Source organism: Solanum dulcamara, chromosome 4 (assembly GCF_947179165.1).
Source record: "Solanum dulcamara chromosome 4, daSolDulc1.2, whole genome shotgun sequence".
Taxonomy (NCBI): Eukaryota; Viridiplantae; Streptophyta; class Magnoliopsida; order Solanales; family Solanaceae; genus Solanum; species Solanum dulcamara.
In genome coordinates, this window is record NC_077240.1 from 81,547,963 (window position 1) to 81,564,560 (window position 16,598).

General features: G+C 35.7%; 2 protein-coding genes across 3 annotated transcripts; both read left to right on the forward strand.

Moving 5' to 3' along the window:
- The first annotated feature begins 4,457 nt into the window (after window positions 1-4,457).
- Window positions 4,458-8,678, forward strand: LOC129887920 (uncharacterized). Of its 2 annotated transcripts, none has more exons than XM_055963164.1 (7): window positions 4,458-4,850; window positions 6,292-6,338; window positions 6,637-6,745; window positions 7,017-7,179; window positions 7,409-7,538; window positions 7,735-7,911; window positions 8,002-8,678. In XM_055963164.1, the coding sequence occupies exons 1-7, from the start codon at window positions 4,643-4,645 to the stop codon at window positions 8,161-8,163; spliced, it is 996 nt and encodes a 331-aa protein (XP_055819139.1). In that variant the 5' UTR covers window positions 4,458-4,642; the 3' UTR covers window positions 8,164-8,678. The 2 variants fall into 2 exon arrangements, with proteins under 2 accessions (XP_055819139.1, XP_055819140.1); XM_055963165.1 differs by having other exon boundaries at window positions 4,460-4,850; window positions 6,637-6,718.
- A 2,643-nt stretch (window positions 8,679-11,321) lies between these two features.
- LOC129887919 (uncharacterized protein At4g15970-like) lies at window positions 11,322-16,227 on the forward strand. Its single transcript, XM_055963163.1, has 4 exons — window positions 11,322-12,120; window positions 13,026-13,391; window positions 14,675-15,156; window positions 16,077-16,227. The coding sequence occupies exons 1-4, from the start codon at window positions 11,830-11,832 to the stop codon at window positions 16,135-16,137; spliced, it is 1,200 nt and encodes a 399-aa protein (XP_055819138.1). The 5' UTR covers window positions 11,322-11,829; the 3' UTR covers window positions 16,138-16,227.
- Window positions 16,228-16,598: the final 371 nt, after the last annotated feature.

A 16,598-nucleotide genomic window follows, 5' to 3' on the forward strand; every position in this document is an offset into this window, starting at 1 on the left:
GACTTGTAATTCTACATGTGAGTTAGGATTAATCCCTAAGTATTTGAAGTGTGTTAGATGTGTTTAGGGGTCATAAGGGATCTCTAGCACCAACTCGAGTCCAAAGAACTCCAATCGATTAAGTTTTCGGACGAGTTAGTATAAGGGTCAACTTCAAACGACCCTATCTTTTGAAAGACGTCAATCTGGGTAGCCCACGACCTATCAAATTAAAGTTCGTCAAGTCTTCTTTCCAACGCCACCAAGAACGTAAATTTTGGAGTTCGGAGTAAAAAGTTATAGCCATTTTACTACAGACTAGTACAGCAGAGATTTTCAGGCCTGGGTTGCAATTGCTGGAAAACTAGGCTTGGCGCCGCAGTGGCGCGATGCGCCAATATCGCGCCAGAAACATGCCTCAGTAGTTTGGGCTCTGGCGCGACGCGCCACTATAAGGTGTGCAGGGTTTTCCAAGCCAATTTCTAGAACCCAGAAAATATTGGCCTTGGCGTCGTAAGGGCGCGACGCGCCACTATCGCACCAAGAATGTGCCTCAGTATTTTGGTCCTTGGCGTGGCGCGCCACTACGAGGTGTGCAGGTTTTAGGCGTAATTAGACTGGCGCTGCAAGGGCGCGACGCGCCACTATCGCGCCAGGTGTATTTTTGCCTATTTTTCAGAACTTTTAATAAGGGGCAATTTGGGAATTGTCCCAAATTATATATGTATCACCATAGACCATTTTAGGATCATTTTTCAGCCTCCACTCTCTCTCTAGAAAAGCCCTAGGGGTTCCTCTCTCTCTCTCTTCTTCTTCTTCTCCATTTCCAACAAAAGAGTCCAAGAGCTTCAAGATTTGAGTCCTCCATTGAAGACCTAACATCAAGTTCCTTCAAAGTCTTCAAACAAGGTATGTAAGGCTAACCTAAAATATGGATTTAGTTCTTCCATATGCCCATAGATGTGTTGGATAGAAGTTGTGAAAGAGTTGAACCTTCTAAGAAGGTTTTTTTGAAAGTTTTCCTAAACTATAGAATGTTTTAAGTACTATTAGTTGATTGATGTTTTTAATGAATTGAGTTACTAAATAGTTATTTTTCATATTATTAACTACAAATGTATCTTTGTATATAGATTTATAGGTATTGACGATATTCTTGAGTTGAGTTTTGTTGAGAGTATGGATTCATGTTTCATTCACATGAACCCAAGATGAGATTTCTTTGGTCATAGTTTGTCTTGAGTTGAGGTGGATGGTTTTGTGTATATATGTATTGATTGGAATAAAAAGAATGAATTGGATAGTTAAGAATGTCCTTTTGCTTCTATAAAATGAACATAGAACTAAAATAAGGATTTTGGAGTAGATGTTTGACGATTGATGTGAATGATGATATATGATGATGATGTGATGATAATGTTTGATGATGATGTGAATGATGATATATGATGATGATGTGATGATGATGTTTGGTGACGATGTGAACGAAGAGGTGATGTCGATGAGGATGTTGTGTGATGAAGTGGATTGGAGTCTAATATGATTTTGTGGTATGTGAGGTGCATAATTTGAGTAGATTGGAGTCTTAGAAATATTTTGAAAATAAATGATCTTTTGAGGAGGAGCTTTCAATAAATTATTTGTGAACCTTTTTGCATAAACTATTTATACACTATTTTGAGTCTAAAGAATTATTAGTTTCATCTTTGATTTAGAAATGAGCTTAAGTATGAGTTGAGTATGAGGAGACTTTAAATGAGTTGAGTATTTTTACATTAAAGTATCTATTTTGAGTTTGAGTTGAGGAGTTGAAATTATATTTTAATGTACATAATATTTTCTGCATTCATTGAGTTGAGATTGTATAAATTTTTAAAGAGAAGAGTTTGATGATTTGAGATGAGTCGATTTGAAAGAAGGTCCAATGAGACTTGTTATTATGAGTTAATTGAGTTGAAATGAGAACAGAGTTGGTGAGGTGGCAATGTTCCACATGAAACTAGCTGTGAGGGCTTGTTTGAGATGATTGGAGGAGTTTTATGAGCATGGAGTCATGGGAGGAGTATCGAGCACCGAATTGGGCAAGAGTATAGTCCATACTCGAACCCAATAACTGTGTTGCCAAACGTAGGGGGGATTGAACCGTTAAAGTCGGATGCTTCCCCGAGAGTTTTGTCCTGACATTATAGGACTTGGTTGGATTGGATCCATGAGTGTTTGATTCGTTCATACCCTGGCAAGGTATGAACGGGCGCGGCAACAACGTCGTTTTGTTGTACCTTCACTGGCTCATAAGTGATGGTTGTCGGTTAAGAGAAACTCCCATTTAGGTCTTGATAGTACTCTGAGTCAGTTGAGTTGAGTGAGTTGCTATATGCTTATGAGTTAGTCCCGTCTAAACTATTTCTTGTTAGACTTAGGACACTTGAGTGAGTTGTTACATACTTATTGAGTTGAGTCCTTTGAGTTGAATTGTAAAGCGTTGCATAATTTAATTTGCATATTTACTGAGTTGAGTCCTTTGAGCTGATTGTTGAGTTGAATACTGAGTAGATTGTATATGGTCGAATTGGAATAGATGAATTGTGATTGGATTGAATAGAATGGTATGTGACTAGATTGGATTTGATTATTGAGTTGATTGTTGAGTTGAGTGTATATAATCGGAGTGTACATGATTGAAAGGGATCGAATTGTAAATGATTGGATTGGACTGTATGGTATATGATTGGTCTTTGTCTAAAAATGTATTATTACTTTAGACTTATGACGCCTTGTTGAGTCTCTCTCATCTTTCTGAATTGAGATATGTGGACCGATGTTATTCTTCCTTGAGGTATGTTTCATTCTGCCATTTTACATACCAGTACATTCCACGTACTGACGTCCATTTGAACCTGCATCGTTTCATGATGCAGAGACAAGTTTAAGAGATCGTCAATAGGAGCATCATTGGGGATCTATTCGCACTCAGCGTATTGGTGAGTCCTCCCCTACATTCGGAGGACACCGTCTGTGTATTCTTGCATCGAGTTAGCCCTTTTCATTTTGATTTGAGGTAGCCATGAACATGTCATTGGCACCAATTAGATAGTAGTGATAGAGGCTTCATAGACTAGATGTGATGAGTCGATTGAGTATTTCTTGTCAAACTATTTTTAAATGACAAATATTTTAGTTGATCTGTCGGCCCATGGCCTTTATTCTTTGAGTTGGATGGGTTATTTGAGTTGCCCGCTAAATTACTCTTTATTTTTAAACTTTCCGCTGAATGAATGAATAAACGGATGTGTGATCAGACTATGTGGTTCGCTTGGGAGCCAGAAATGGTTTCTGAGTGCCGGTTACGTCTAGGGTACCCTCCCGGGGCGTGATAGAAGGAGATCAAACAAAGTCATTGATGGTGGTTCAACATTGTCAAAATAATTTTTATGATCCATTCTCATGATGTGACAATGTTCAGTAACAAGGATAAGGCATTAGGAACTTTTAATGATATCTAAGTTAGATACAAGGCATGTCAAATGGTGTTTCTACAGGATAACACATTTAGATCTTACCTATGTAAGTGTGAATTGTAAGCCGTTTCAAGAAGAATCCGGTAAGGCCAGTTCTCTAAACACTTATGAACCAAGAAGTGTTCAAGGCTAAAACGAACAAAACAATGAGAACCAAAAGTAGTTAAAAGAGTTGATTGTGTAACTTATGTTGTCTAGGTATACACCAAAGCTCGACGGTTCAAAGATATCAAATCTACCGATTGACCGAGTATATCCGATATATGTTCACTACAAAAAGTTCAAAGAAAAACCTACTTATCCAGATGTAATTAATTCTTATACCTACTTATCCATATGTAATTAATTCTTACTTACAAATCACACAGTTTTTCATGCATATGTTTTGACAATAGCCATTTCCCATTCATGTGGGGGATTGTTGGGTTTTAAAGAGGGTTTTAAATGTGTAAATAAGAAATGAAAGGTTGTGATTTTTCGAAAAATTGTGACCTTTTAAAGTGTTGTGACCATTCCGAAATATTGTGACTTTTATGAAGAGTTGTGACTTTTTTGATAAGTTACAATAAGCACATGTTCACACTACCTTTGTTGTCTATAAATAGAGGATTTTCTCTCATTTTTAAATATTGAATTTCTCCCTTTTCTGCATATATTTTCTTACAAACAAAGTTGAGTCTTTGTGTGATTTTGTTGCTGACTTTTGAGTTCACTGAAATTATTGAAGTTTGAGGTACCGCTACTTTTTTAATAGTTTATCCATTTTATCTTGGGAGGAAATAATTCATAACCTCGGGTACGTTGAGAGAATTAAATTTTCTAAGAATACACAGTAAATTCTGTAAACTCAGATATTATTTTTTTATTTTCATATTTATTATTTTAAATTTGCTAAACTTAATACTGGAGTATAACACAAAGCTATTCAGCGGAGGAAATCTCTTGGAATACTTTGACTAGGATCTGGTCAAAAGGAACAGAAATAGGGTGAGTACAATCAAGAATCAAACCGAACGATACGAGAGTGAGTAGTTGATTGACTTTATGAGAAATCCACCAAAGGGTTAGTTTCTTTTTTCCACTGTCCTCCTCGTACCGCCGGCAGACATTGTTACTCAACAAAGGCAACCAGAAGAAGAAAAAACATGGCGGAAGATAAAGGGAAGGAGGAAGTAGAAACCACAATTTCAGAAGAAAGAGACAAAGAAGAAGAGGAAAAAGGAGAAAAAATTGAAGAAATGAAGCCATGGGAGCAGCATTCTGCTGTGATAAGCATCCCTCGATACGATTACAACGCTTCTTCTTCCTTACTCCACAATTCGCATTCTGGGTTTCTCATTACTTGCCCCATCAGTCAGTTTTCGCTTACTTTCCCAATCTTTGAAATTTTTATCAATTTCTTGAGTATTTTTCATTTTGTTCGAACTCATAACTTAAGGTTGGAAGGTTGGAAGTGAGGGGTGGTTAACGTCCGAGCAACTCTCTCTTTTGTTATAGAAAATTTAGGATTGAGGAATATTTGATAGATTGAAATTGATTCAGCTTTTCGAAGTTTATCAGTTAAGGGACTGGAATTTTGTGGCAAATAGTGTGCTGTTGGATAAAGATTCACTAGATTTCTTCTTATATTGAAAAAAAATAATATAATCTTGCTAGATATAATGTGTCCATTTTCCTGTACTCAAGAGTGTGGCATAGTTGTCGCGAGCTGAGAATCATGAGGTCTCAAGATCAAAGTTATTGATAGTGTTACCCGATACCGATAGTAGGTACCCCAAGGAATAGTTGATCCCCACTGTTTGTTGGGTACTGTTTTGTTCAAAGTTAAAGGGCTTCGTTCTCGGCCACATCATTTGAACATGTGACATTATCTTGTTGGCCTTGAGTTTGATTGGACTGCCATGATACTTGACACATCCCATGAGTTTGGGCCTCAAGATGGAATGGACCTTAAGCTTGAATGTTTGAGTGCTTGTAGAACATAGAAGAGGTGAGAAAGCGAAAATATCTTAAACTCAGGAAGTTAAGCAACTTGTGGGGCTTGTTGTTTACACTGCTATGTTGGTGTGCTTTTGCTTCCTAGTATGAAGTTCATTGAAAATCATCTAATATTCTCAAGGAGAAAATTGTAAAATATTCTTAGTTAGTCACTTTCGGCTCAAATTTGGGAAAAGTTTTTGCACGTGTTCTCAATGACTTATTACGTAGATAAGTTAACCACATACAATATGTTACCTCCTTTAATTAGACAAATCAGCATCAATTGGAACAAACATGAGGTTTTACGCCTTATTGAGTCTAATGCATATAACTAAGGGAACATTTCAAGTGGTTGATTTTTCTACGTAATGGGCTCTTGACAACATGCGCAAAAGTTTTTCCAAACTTTAAGTTGGAAGTCTCTAATAGGACTATGTTATCATCTATTTGGGTACCCAATTGGAGCAACCTGTAGTTCGAGTGTTGCCTTGGATAAAGAATGTGTCTCAGGTTCAAATTCCAGTAGTCGAGGTGCTCAAAAACTGGTCTGGACACCACAATTATCTCAAATAAAAAAGGTGCGTCTTTAGTGCTCTAAGACTAGAAAGGTCGAAACCTATGCTGAGGATAGGATTTTTGTCAAAGGTAGGATTCTGTTCTTGTACTTTGAACTTATTTTTTAAAATGGATAAGTAAACAACTCCCTAACTTGCCTGATAACACAGCTGATGCTTATAGCGTAGCATGTCATAAAAAAAAAAGTTTATGTGTTTACTCTTTGGTGTTCCTAAGATTCTTTTCCTTTTGTCCTCAGAGAGGGAGAAAAGTGCAACTAAAGAAGCTATAGGTATCCTTGAAAAGGTTATTTGCTTACCTTTTTTTGGGGTATTTTTAATTCTTTTATTTATTTTGTTTCAAAAAAAGTTCTGGACAAGTGACCTTTGATATTGTTTTTCCTGTGGAGCTGTAATATGTGCCTTTCTGGTGACATACTGCTGGCTATGGAAACCTTATAAATTTCTATTCAAATGATCTTTAAGTTTCCATTAAAAATCCATGTTATTTTGTATTGCACCTATAAGTTGGTGTTAAATTATCTCTGTGACCCTTGTATTGGAAAGAATGCTAAATATAGTTGTTTTTTTTGTTTTCCTGTCAGTACATTGTTTCAAATCATGATGCTAAGCGAAGGAAAACATGCTTGGAAGATGCTAATAAAGAATGTAATGGATCAGGAAAAGGTACAGCTAATGAGCATGTAAATTCTGGTATTGACACTTCTTCAACATTTTGATATCTGTGTGGACTTCTTTTTTTCTTGAATAGTGTTGAAGTCTGAGAGCCGAGGGCCTATCGGAAACAATCTCTCTACCTCATACAAGGTGGGGGTAAGACCCGCTTACACCCCACCCTCCCCAAACCCCACTTGTGGGACCACATTGAATATGTTGTTGTAATAGTGTTGATATCTGTGTGGACTTACTGATACAAAGGTTTACTAGGAATAGTGTCAAACAGTTCTTTGTTTGCCCCTTGCAGAATCCAGTACTTCTATGGAGAAAAGTGACATTCTCTCACTTGTTAAGTTAACGAGAAGCGGATTAATTTTCTTTAAATTTCCATTCGACAAGTCTCCAGCAGTTGTTGACATCGTTTCACAGATTTTTCAATCCCTGGAAACTGGAATATTGAAGTCTCCTCTGTGAGTTGTTCTCTTTCTTGATTGCTCTCGATTACTTTTTGAGCTCGTATCTACATGTAATACTATTGCTTTATGTGGTCCCTTGATAGTGTGGTAATGTTTCTTTGGTGTGATCTTTTTCATTATCATAGGAGACAACTGTCTTATCTTCTTTCTCATCCTTTCTTCTCTTGATTACTTCTAATACCGAAGAATCTAAGACGATCATGACTTTTATCATGTTATGCAGTTGGTGTAATCGGATATTACCAATTCAAGGTACATGCTGTTTAGATGAGAAGGAACTTAAGAAGATTGTGACTAAGCTTGTTGAGCAGTTTATGAACAATAGGCAGAAGGAGACTGGAAGCACTGTTAAGGTAAACCTTGGCTTTCGTAACTTTGTGGTACCAGCTAATCCCAAGTTCTCTTACATGAGTATTACGTTCAGTAGCTCAACCTTTTTTCTTTCTATTACAATGAATTGAATTTGAGCAGTACGTTCAGTAGCTCAAGCAATTTGCTCTCTGTGGGTCGATCATTCTAAGATAACTTGTAGAACTAATGACATTATAGTTTGCAGTTGGATATAACAGGAGAGGGATTGAGGAAACTGAGATGAAGAATCTAAGAAAAGCTTCTAGTGATCCTAATATATTTGCTTTGTTGGATCGCAACAAATGCTTCAGCGTCGTAGCAGCAGCAGTGAAAGAAGTTGTCCCCGATTCGATAGTGGATTTGAAAGATCCAGAGGTCAAAACTATTTTGTCGTCAGTGGCAAGTTATAAGTGTTTTACTTCCTCTGTATCTTTTAATGTACTGAATGTTGCTTCTTTTTTGCAGCTCTGTGTGCTTGTTGAGGTACTCCCACTTTCTGGAGTATCGGATAGGACAGCCATAGTTGGTTTATCAGTTCTTCCACAAGCATTTGTTAGTACAAAGCCTCGACTCTGCATCAAGGCCTTAGTCTCGGATACAAAAGATACGAATAAGAAGAAAAGTTAATGGTCTCTAAGAACAGGACGTATATTTTCCATTTTCTGTTTGTTGCTGCTATTTTGCTAGTAGAGATTCTCATGCCAGTAGGAAGTATAGGGAACTTCTAGTACTTTTCAATTTTATTTGCGTTTAGTATGATGTTGGTTTGAGATGAATTTAAACGAGAAAACATGGTCAGTAAGTAAGGATTCATATAGCTGATACCAACTTGTTTGACACAAAGGCTTAGTTGTTCTTTGTTGACTCGCGCTTTCAGTGCAACGCCTTGCAATGTAGGAACTTATTATTTTTGTATCATCTTCAGGTGTAGTAATTTCATGCACTGTCTTATCATTACCAGGTGCTGGCCAGATCTTGTGGAGAAAACTACGTAGACTTGTCCATCGAACAATATCACATCATATTTTAAGAGTTTGAATTGTTTTTGGCCGCAGAAAAGATTTACCATCATGGCAAGTTGAGCTATTTAAGAAGGAAGGAATGATTATAAATTGAGGAGTGAAGGGTCAAAAAAACACCAAGGTATTTCGCTTTTTTCGAGTTTCCTACTTGAAGTATTACCAATTATTTATCAAAATATACTTCAACTATCAATTGTCCTCTTTTTTGAGTGACGGTAATATTTTTAGGTAGGAAAGGAGAACAACTGATAGTTGAAGTGTGTTTTGATAAATAATTGGTGATAATTTATATATGAAACTTACACCTCATAGTTGAGGTATGAAACTCAAAAAATTAGGATACTTTAGCTGCGTATTTGGCCATTTAATTTTAAATTGAGCTATTTGCCACTATCTTTTTCAAAGCCTAAATAGTTCACCATCATGGCAAGTTGAACTATTTTTCCAAGTACCCCAACAGTGAAAAATACAAAATTCTTCATCTCCCTAATGGAACTAATAATTAATATTCACTCACTAGTTCACAAGGCAATAGATAGGTCAAGATTGACACTATGATTGTCTTAGTATATTGCCTCATTTATAGAATTAGGTGTAGTGTGGTTGCTTCTTTGAGTAGCATCATGGTGAAATGAGAGAGACAATGCCAATCCACAACTAAAAAGGACAGCCCGGCCACTAAGATTCAAATGAGTAATTCTAGGTTTTCATGGGATTGTTTGACTAAAAATGAAACGATAATGCTCTTAGTGTATCAAACTTTAGTAAAATTATAGCAAAATTGAATCCCCAAAGCTCAAGGTCCTTTGGAGTTTCACCATACCATATTGAATTTTGGGAGGTTTCAATGTGATTAAGAATTATAAGTAGTATTTCAATTTTAATATTCGCCTTTACAAGATATTGTCACTCTATAAAGCCAAGAGAACAGTCATATACATGTAATTTGACTGTAAGTAGGAATTCTATCGATAGTGTCTTCTTGAAACTCACATAACTCTTAATCTAGAATTCGGGACTGACCAATAGTTTGAAGTCATATGCCATCAGATATCTACATGCTACCTCTCACCAACACAAATACTATGTAATTTTACCAACCAAAACTTAGGCAGTTGGGAAAAATCACCTACCCCAAGGTTTTCACCCATTTCGTTAAACACGAGGTCACACCCTTGGGTATTCTACCCTATAATGCTCCGGTTCAGCTCCCTGTCAAAATAGTCACTATGTTGGAATTCAGTTGATGAAAAACCTTACATTTAAAAGTGGCTTAAACAACTCATAGCATAACAAAGTTACATGTAGAATCAGAAATAACACAAAAAGAAACTCAATAACTATGACAACCACCACAAAACAGACATTGCCAAATGGAAGTGCAAAAGAAAATTATTTAAGAAGTTGTTTCTCCCTGCTGCAAGTATCTCAGAAGAAATTAAAGACAACTTTTTTGAAATGCAAGAGTATGCAAAGGAGTCCCCAATGTCAAATGTGAACCATATAGATACCATTTCAGCATATGTTCATAGCCTGTATAAGCCCCACATCAGCTCTCCATTAAATCAATGAGGGACTCAAGTCCCATAACTTGCAATAGGATCATAACAAATCAACACGCATCCATTGTCCTTATGCCTTACGACCTAAAGAGAAACAACAAGAAGCTACTCAACAATTTGACACACAAAGCAAGAGCATCCCAAGCAAAATCTTTGAGTGCAATAACATAAAACAATCAAGAAACCCCTTAAAAATATTAAAAAGGCAAAAAAAAGAACAAAAAAGCCCAACATTTTGGAGTCAAAAGTGAATAAGGCATGACATATCTTATAGTATTAACAGTAAATGAGAAAAAGACGAGATTTTTAAGTTACTGAGTTTTCCTATAATGAAAGCCTTCTAAATTCATATGGGTAAATAGCAAGGACAGAGGGGTTCATCCGTTCCCCTTGGACGAAAAATTACATCGTTATGGTTAACATTTCTTTTATGTATATATAGTGTTGAACCCCTGCCTCTTCTAGTGTTTTAGTTTTTATATTTCAAACTTCCTCGGTGAAAATTCTGGTTCTGTCCCTCGTAAATCCAATAGCCCTTGTATCTGTATAAGGAGATCCATTATATAGGTATAAATATTTAATTGCAAACCTAGTTATTACTAAATTGAGCTATATATTTGTTATCAAGTCTAGAACCCATAAACTTCAAATCGGAATTAAACTGCTATCTAATCAAAATATGAAGAGGAAGAAGAAAAAAACGAGTAATCAACTAGAACTGACCTAATTAGGCATTAGCAGTTTTAGGGATTAAGGAAATTATCTGTCCTTTTTGCTTCGATTGAGTTTCCTCTTGCTGACGAATCTTCTGCATTTGAAACATTCGTTCCATGACAAGCTCGTACTCCCACTTAATTATCAGGTTATTGATTCTTAACGAATCAATTTTTTTTCACGGGTTAACCGATAATTCGATAGTAAATTAATAAATTATATTTATATTATTCAGTATATAAATTCATTGATTTAGAGTTTAATATCATACTTTTATTTTTGGCTGTCTCAAACTCTCGATTATTCTACAATGTATCAATATCTGCTCTTGAGCAAGATGAAATATGTTACTTCATATACATGATTCATTTGATTTGTCACCTTGTTTCTAATTGATTTTCAATGATTTTCTTTTTTGGTGTTAAATCTTAACAATTAAGCCGATAATTAAATCAATTACGATCAAGAATCGATAAATCGATAATCGATATGCCAATATTTTAATAGTTTTATAACGATTTAGTCGAATTAATAAACATAAAAATCGAATCGAACTGATCGATACACAAATCTAACTGTAGTCTCCCAAAAAATAAATGTGATTTAGACCGAACAAAAAAATTAGGATTAAAAATTAAATCAAATCGATAAATTTCAAAATTAAACTGAATCGATGTAATCCCAAAAAAATAAATGCGATTTCGACCGACTAAAAAGTTAGGATTAAAAATTAAATCCATAAGAAGAGTAGTTCCATCTTGTAAGCAACTTGGTCAGTGTACGTCTTTTTCGGGAATGCGCGCGGTTCAAAAGTAGTTAGCCAAATCTCTCTTATTCAATTTCTAAATTTAAATAAATTAAACTTAGCTTATTTTTTCACATTACTTCTTCAACCGCTTCTCCTTCCTCATTTTCCGAAACGCTCGTTTCTTCGTCCTCACTACCGCCAGTGCCACCGTCACCGACAATACGTCACCACCGCATTTTCGCCGGAGATGTTAGCTGATTTGTTACCGTGTTATATAAAAACGGCGACGGCGACAGCGACAGCGGCGATTAGTAGTACTAGTAGTAGTATTGCTGCGAGTAGTAGTGCTACGGTGGCGGCTGCGGGAAATTCCGTTTTGATTGTTCGTCGGATCGCTACTGTAGTGCTTTTTGTTTCGTTCTCTTGTTTCGTACTTTACAGAGCTAGTGAAAGCATTGGTTTTAGGATCCCTGGTTCATTCACCTCACGCGCCTCCTTCTTTCTTCCGGACGATAATGTGTCCGCCGCTGCTTACTCGGTGAGGATCGATCATTTTTCTTCCTGCATTTTCACTTTTCTTATTTGGTCTTCTAAAGTTATATTTTAGAAAAAATGGAGGACTTTGAAATTTCTAGTTTCTAGCTAAAAAAAAAAATTACTACTTCCTGTGTCTCAATTTATGTGATAATTTTTGTTTTACTAGAGGAAATTTGATTAATTTTTGAAGCTAAAGTGGATTAGATCAACTCAATTATGTGATTGTTTTTGTTTTACTAGAGTCAATTTGATTAATTTTTGAAGCTAAAGTGGATTAGATGAGCTCATTAGTTCAAAAATTATAATTTAGATTTCAAAAACTATACGAAAATTTGCAATTCTGTCTCATATCAATATGGTTAATAAAATACATTTTAAAATATTGGGGTTGAAATGGCCAATTTGATTTAGAGGATTCATAGAGCTGAATTGGGATGAAATGGCCAATTTAATTTAGAGGAATTATAGAGCTGATCCCCAGTAGGGGTGCAGTCCTTCCCTGGTCTAACAATGGATGCTTTGTGTACCGAGCTGTCTTACTTTTTTTTTTTTTTATTAAATAGAGCTGATCCCCACTGGTTTAAGATTGATGCAAAGTTGATTGATTGATTGGATCAAGAGAAAATTGAGTATTTTCTTGAGTTTCTTTTGTAGGAGTATTGTTTATTTTCATGCAGAATTAACTAAATAATCTGAGGACTAACTGTTTGTTCTTATAGTGTGAATTAAGAAAAACTGCGTGGACCGACCATTTATATGTATTATCTTGTGATAATCTCATATATAGCAGACAATACAGTATTCGAATCAAAATACATAAAAAAGCCAGCAACTAAGATATAAGATATTTATTTAGGATAATGTGACATTTCAGATTTTCCTTGCTTAAATTCCAATCTTCTGTAGGATAGTGAGGAGTACATGCTTGAGAAAGTGTTGAAGAACGCTGCTATGGAGGATAAAACAGTGATCTTAACAACTTTGAATGAAGCATGGGCTGCTCCTAATTCAGTTGTTGATCTGTTTCTTGAAAGTTTTAGGATTGGAGACCACACCCGTCGGCTTTTGAATCATTTAGTGATTATTGCTCTTGATGAGAAGGCATTCTCAAGATGTGTGGCTTTACATAGTCATTGCTATGCACTAGTGACTCAAGGGGTTGATTTTTCAAAGGAAGCTTATTTCATGTTCCCAGACTACTTGAAGATGATGTGGAGAAGGATCGACTTTTTGAGGGTGGTGCTTGAAATGGGCTACAACTTCATCTTCACGGTATACTTTCTACTGCGCATGTTAATTCTCTTTATTTTTGTTAGTTTTGAATTAAACTAGCACAAATTTCAATTCCATTGTTTCATAATTAAAATTTTGGATGTCTGGCACGTTACCTATTATTTCATGTGTTTGTTCCACTTGTTACTTAGTAACGTAACATGACAGCAAATGAAGACTTCCAGAAATACTTGATAAGCGTTTGGATTTGTGGATATCTTTTATTTCTGATTTGCCATTACTTGGGTTAGGCATGTCATAAATCCAAAAGGACATGATCCGAGGGAACCATCTGTATCATGCTCTGTATTTTTGGACTAACATGGCATAGTTATGTGAATATACATAATTTGGAGCCACTTTTTGACCAAATATTAGTTAATATTCCAGTGGCTTTCGTTTGCAGACATTTCATAGAGGTCTCTCTTTTTCTTATTTTAAAACAACCTAGATATAGAACTAGAGCAAAAAAATGCTTCTTTTCTACTTTGAGATGTTTCCATGTTGAAATTTTAAGAAAAAATATGCATGATTATAAAGAATAGCTTTTATGTGAGTCTGATGAAAGGTGAAAATGTAGTCTTTTTGGGAACTTGATCTGACAAGATTCGAGGCTTTTGTGAGTTCTCCTTACAAATCATCTTTCTTAGTACTATTAACTTAGCCAGTATTTTAGGCGTTTCTTTTAGGGTCTCGTTGCTCTTCTGAAGAAAGATGGATAGCACATTGGAACGTTGCTAAAGTAAGTATGAATCGACATACTGATGAGGGATGCACATCTATAAAATTTCTAAGCCGGTGTGTAGCTACTAATATAGTATTTATGTTAAGTTCATAATATCTGGTTGCACCTTTCCTTTTTTGTTCTTTTTGATCATTTCTCGTTTTGGTTAACCAAATTTGGAAGAGCAGTGGCATGAATTCTGCTGTACATACCATTTAATATATGCTGTACATGCTCATCTTTTGCATTATTGGTAATTTCTTGTTGAAGAATCACTTTTTACTGCTTCAATAATTCTGCTAAGTCTTTTGTAACAGGTGTGTTTGCTGTTGTTTTTTTACTTCTTTAGACAGCCAATGTATTGCTTGTCTGTGGTCTTGTAAAGATACTACTTTGGCGATGAATACAATTGTTTACTTACCAAAATAAGTAAAATAAGTAAAGTTCTTCATATATTGAACAATTTCTGATGCCATGTAGTTCAGTAAATATATTGCATTGTGTATCTAGCTGGCAAACATGTTCCACAATTTACATTTTAGTTGTTTCCATCTGCTAGGATGCCGATGTTATGTGGCTCAGAGATCCATTTCCTCACTTTTACAAGGATGCAGACTTTCAAATAGCATGTGATCATTTCTCAGGCAAACCAGATGATGTTGGGAATAGACCTAATGGTGGTTTCAATCATGTGAGATCGAATAACAGATCAATTGAATTTTACAAGTACTGGTATTCGTCACGAGAGAAGTATCCAGGTTTGCACGACCAAGATGTTCTTAACAATATCAAGAACGATTCTTTCATTAGGGATATTGATCTCAAAATGAGATTCTTGGACACGGCATACTTTGGTGGCTTTTGTGAACCTAGCAAGAATTTGAATGAAGTATGTACAATGCATGCTAATTGCTGTTTTGGGCTGGAAAGCAAACTTCACGATCTTAGAATCCTTCTTCAAGACTGGAAAAACTTCTTGTCGTTGCCACCAGTACAAAAGATATCATCGGCATTATCATGGCAAGTTCCTCAAAACTGCAGGTAAGATTCCATCTGTCATGATTTTCTAGATTTTGTGTCACTGAAATCCTATTTGAAATTAATATACTAACAACACCAGCCTGCTTTACATTCAAACACACAACTTCATGAAATATTCAAACATGACATGTTTCTCCAAAGGCATAATTCATAAACATACACTCAAACTTGGTCTCAACTGGCAAGTAAACACTCCAACTTTGAGTATGCACATCTAGACACCTCAACTATATCAGTTGAATACTCGAACTTACAAAATGATCATCTAGACACCTCCAAAATTTATGTGTCACGCAGCATCAAGTGTCCAAGAAACTTAGTGGAGACGAGTTGGAGTGTTTAGTTACCAGTTGAGACCAAATTGAGGTATTTGGATATGCTCTTTCAAAGTTGGAGTGCTTATTTGTCAGTTGAAGCCAAGTTTGAGTGTTTGTTTATGTATTATGCCAATCCCAAATATAACTGATTCAAAGGGTTGTAATGGAAACATATGAATATTTTGTGTTTAACGCTCGTCATTTGGCATAGTCTGGCTCCTTCACTGCCCTTAACCCACCATTTCTCGTTCTTTCCCCTTGTCTCTCCCAAACTCATTTCACTAATTGGCTCCTAACTCCCTTGTTTTTGTGGTTTCCCTTATCTCATGTTCTGTTACAGTCCCAACTTCCCTCTATTGTTCCCCGTTTCACTGTTCTTCCTTTCTGTCCCCCATTATTCCTCCTTCAATGTTCTCCGTCGCCGCCTCCCCTGTCCTCTGCATGTTAACCATGTGTGTGCATATACATGTGCCTCTTCGCTCGTTCTAAATTCCTAGTAATTGTTAAGGGGGATGCAGTCCTTTTGTTCAATAATGTAAAGTGCTTAGAAACATTTACTTATTATTTGTATATTTTGACATACTGTTCATATGTTTTTGGCAGTCTTGATTCTCTCCGCCGCTATGCTCCGCCACCAGAGAACAGAATAGTTGAACAGACGTAGAAGATAGGTTGAAATTTTGTAACTTTAGTTGCTTTTGCTGTTTTAGAAATTAGAAGTAATTTAAAGGTAAAGAATATTTCCACTTCCATATCCCCTTCTCTTGAGCCACTGTGAATTTTCCCAGTCATATCAGCATAACAGCATTTTATTAGGGGAATGCAGATAAGAGAAAGTGAAGGAATCTGGATGTTGAAGGAGTCTTAGGGTCGTACACCCTATTCAGTATTATAGCGTGTATAAATAATATATAGCAAATTATGATATTAGCAATATAATAGTAACTAATACATAGATAAACATAGTTAAAAATTAAACTGTCCTTAATATACCAAAGTAAATAGTGGATAAGAAATAATCCCAACAATAAGTAATCTTAGCATTACTAATGCATTCTATTTAGTATTATTTTTATATATTCTACTATTAAATGCTAAGTAACCCTACCAAATACTACTACTTCC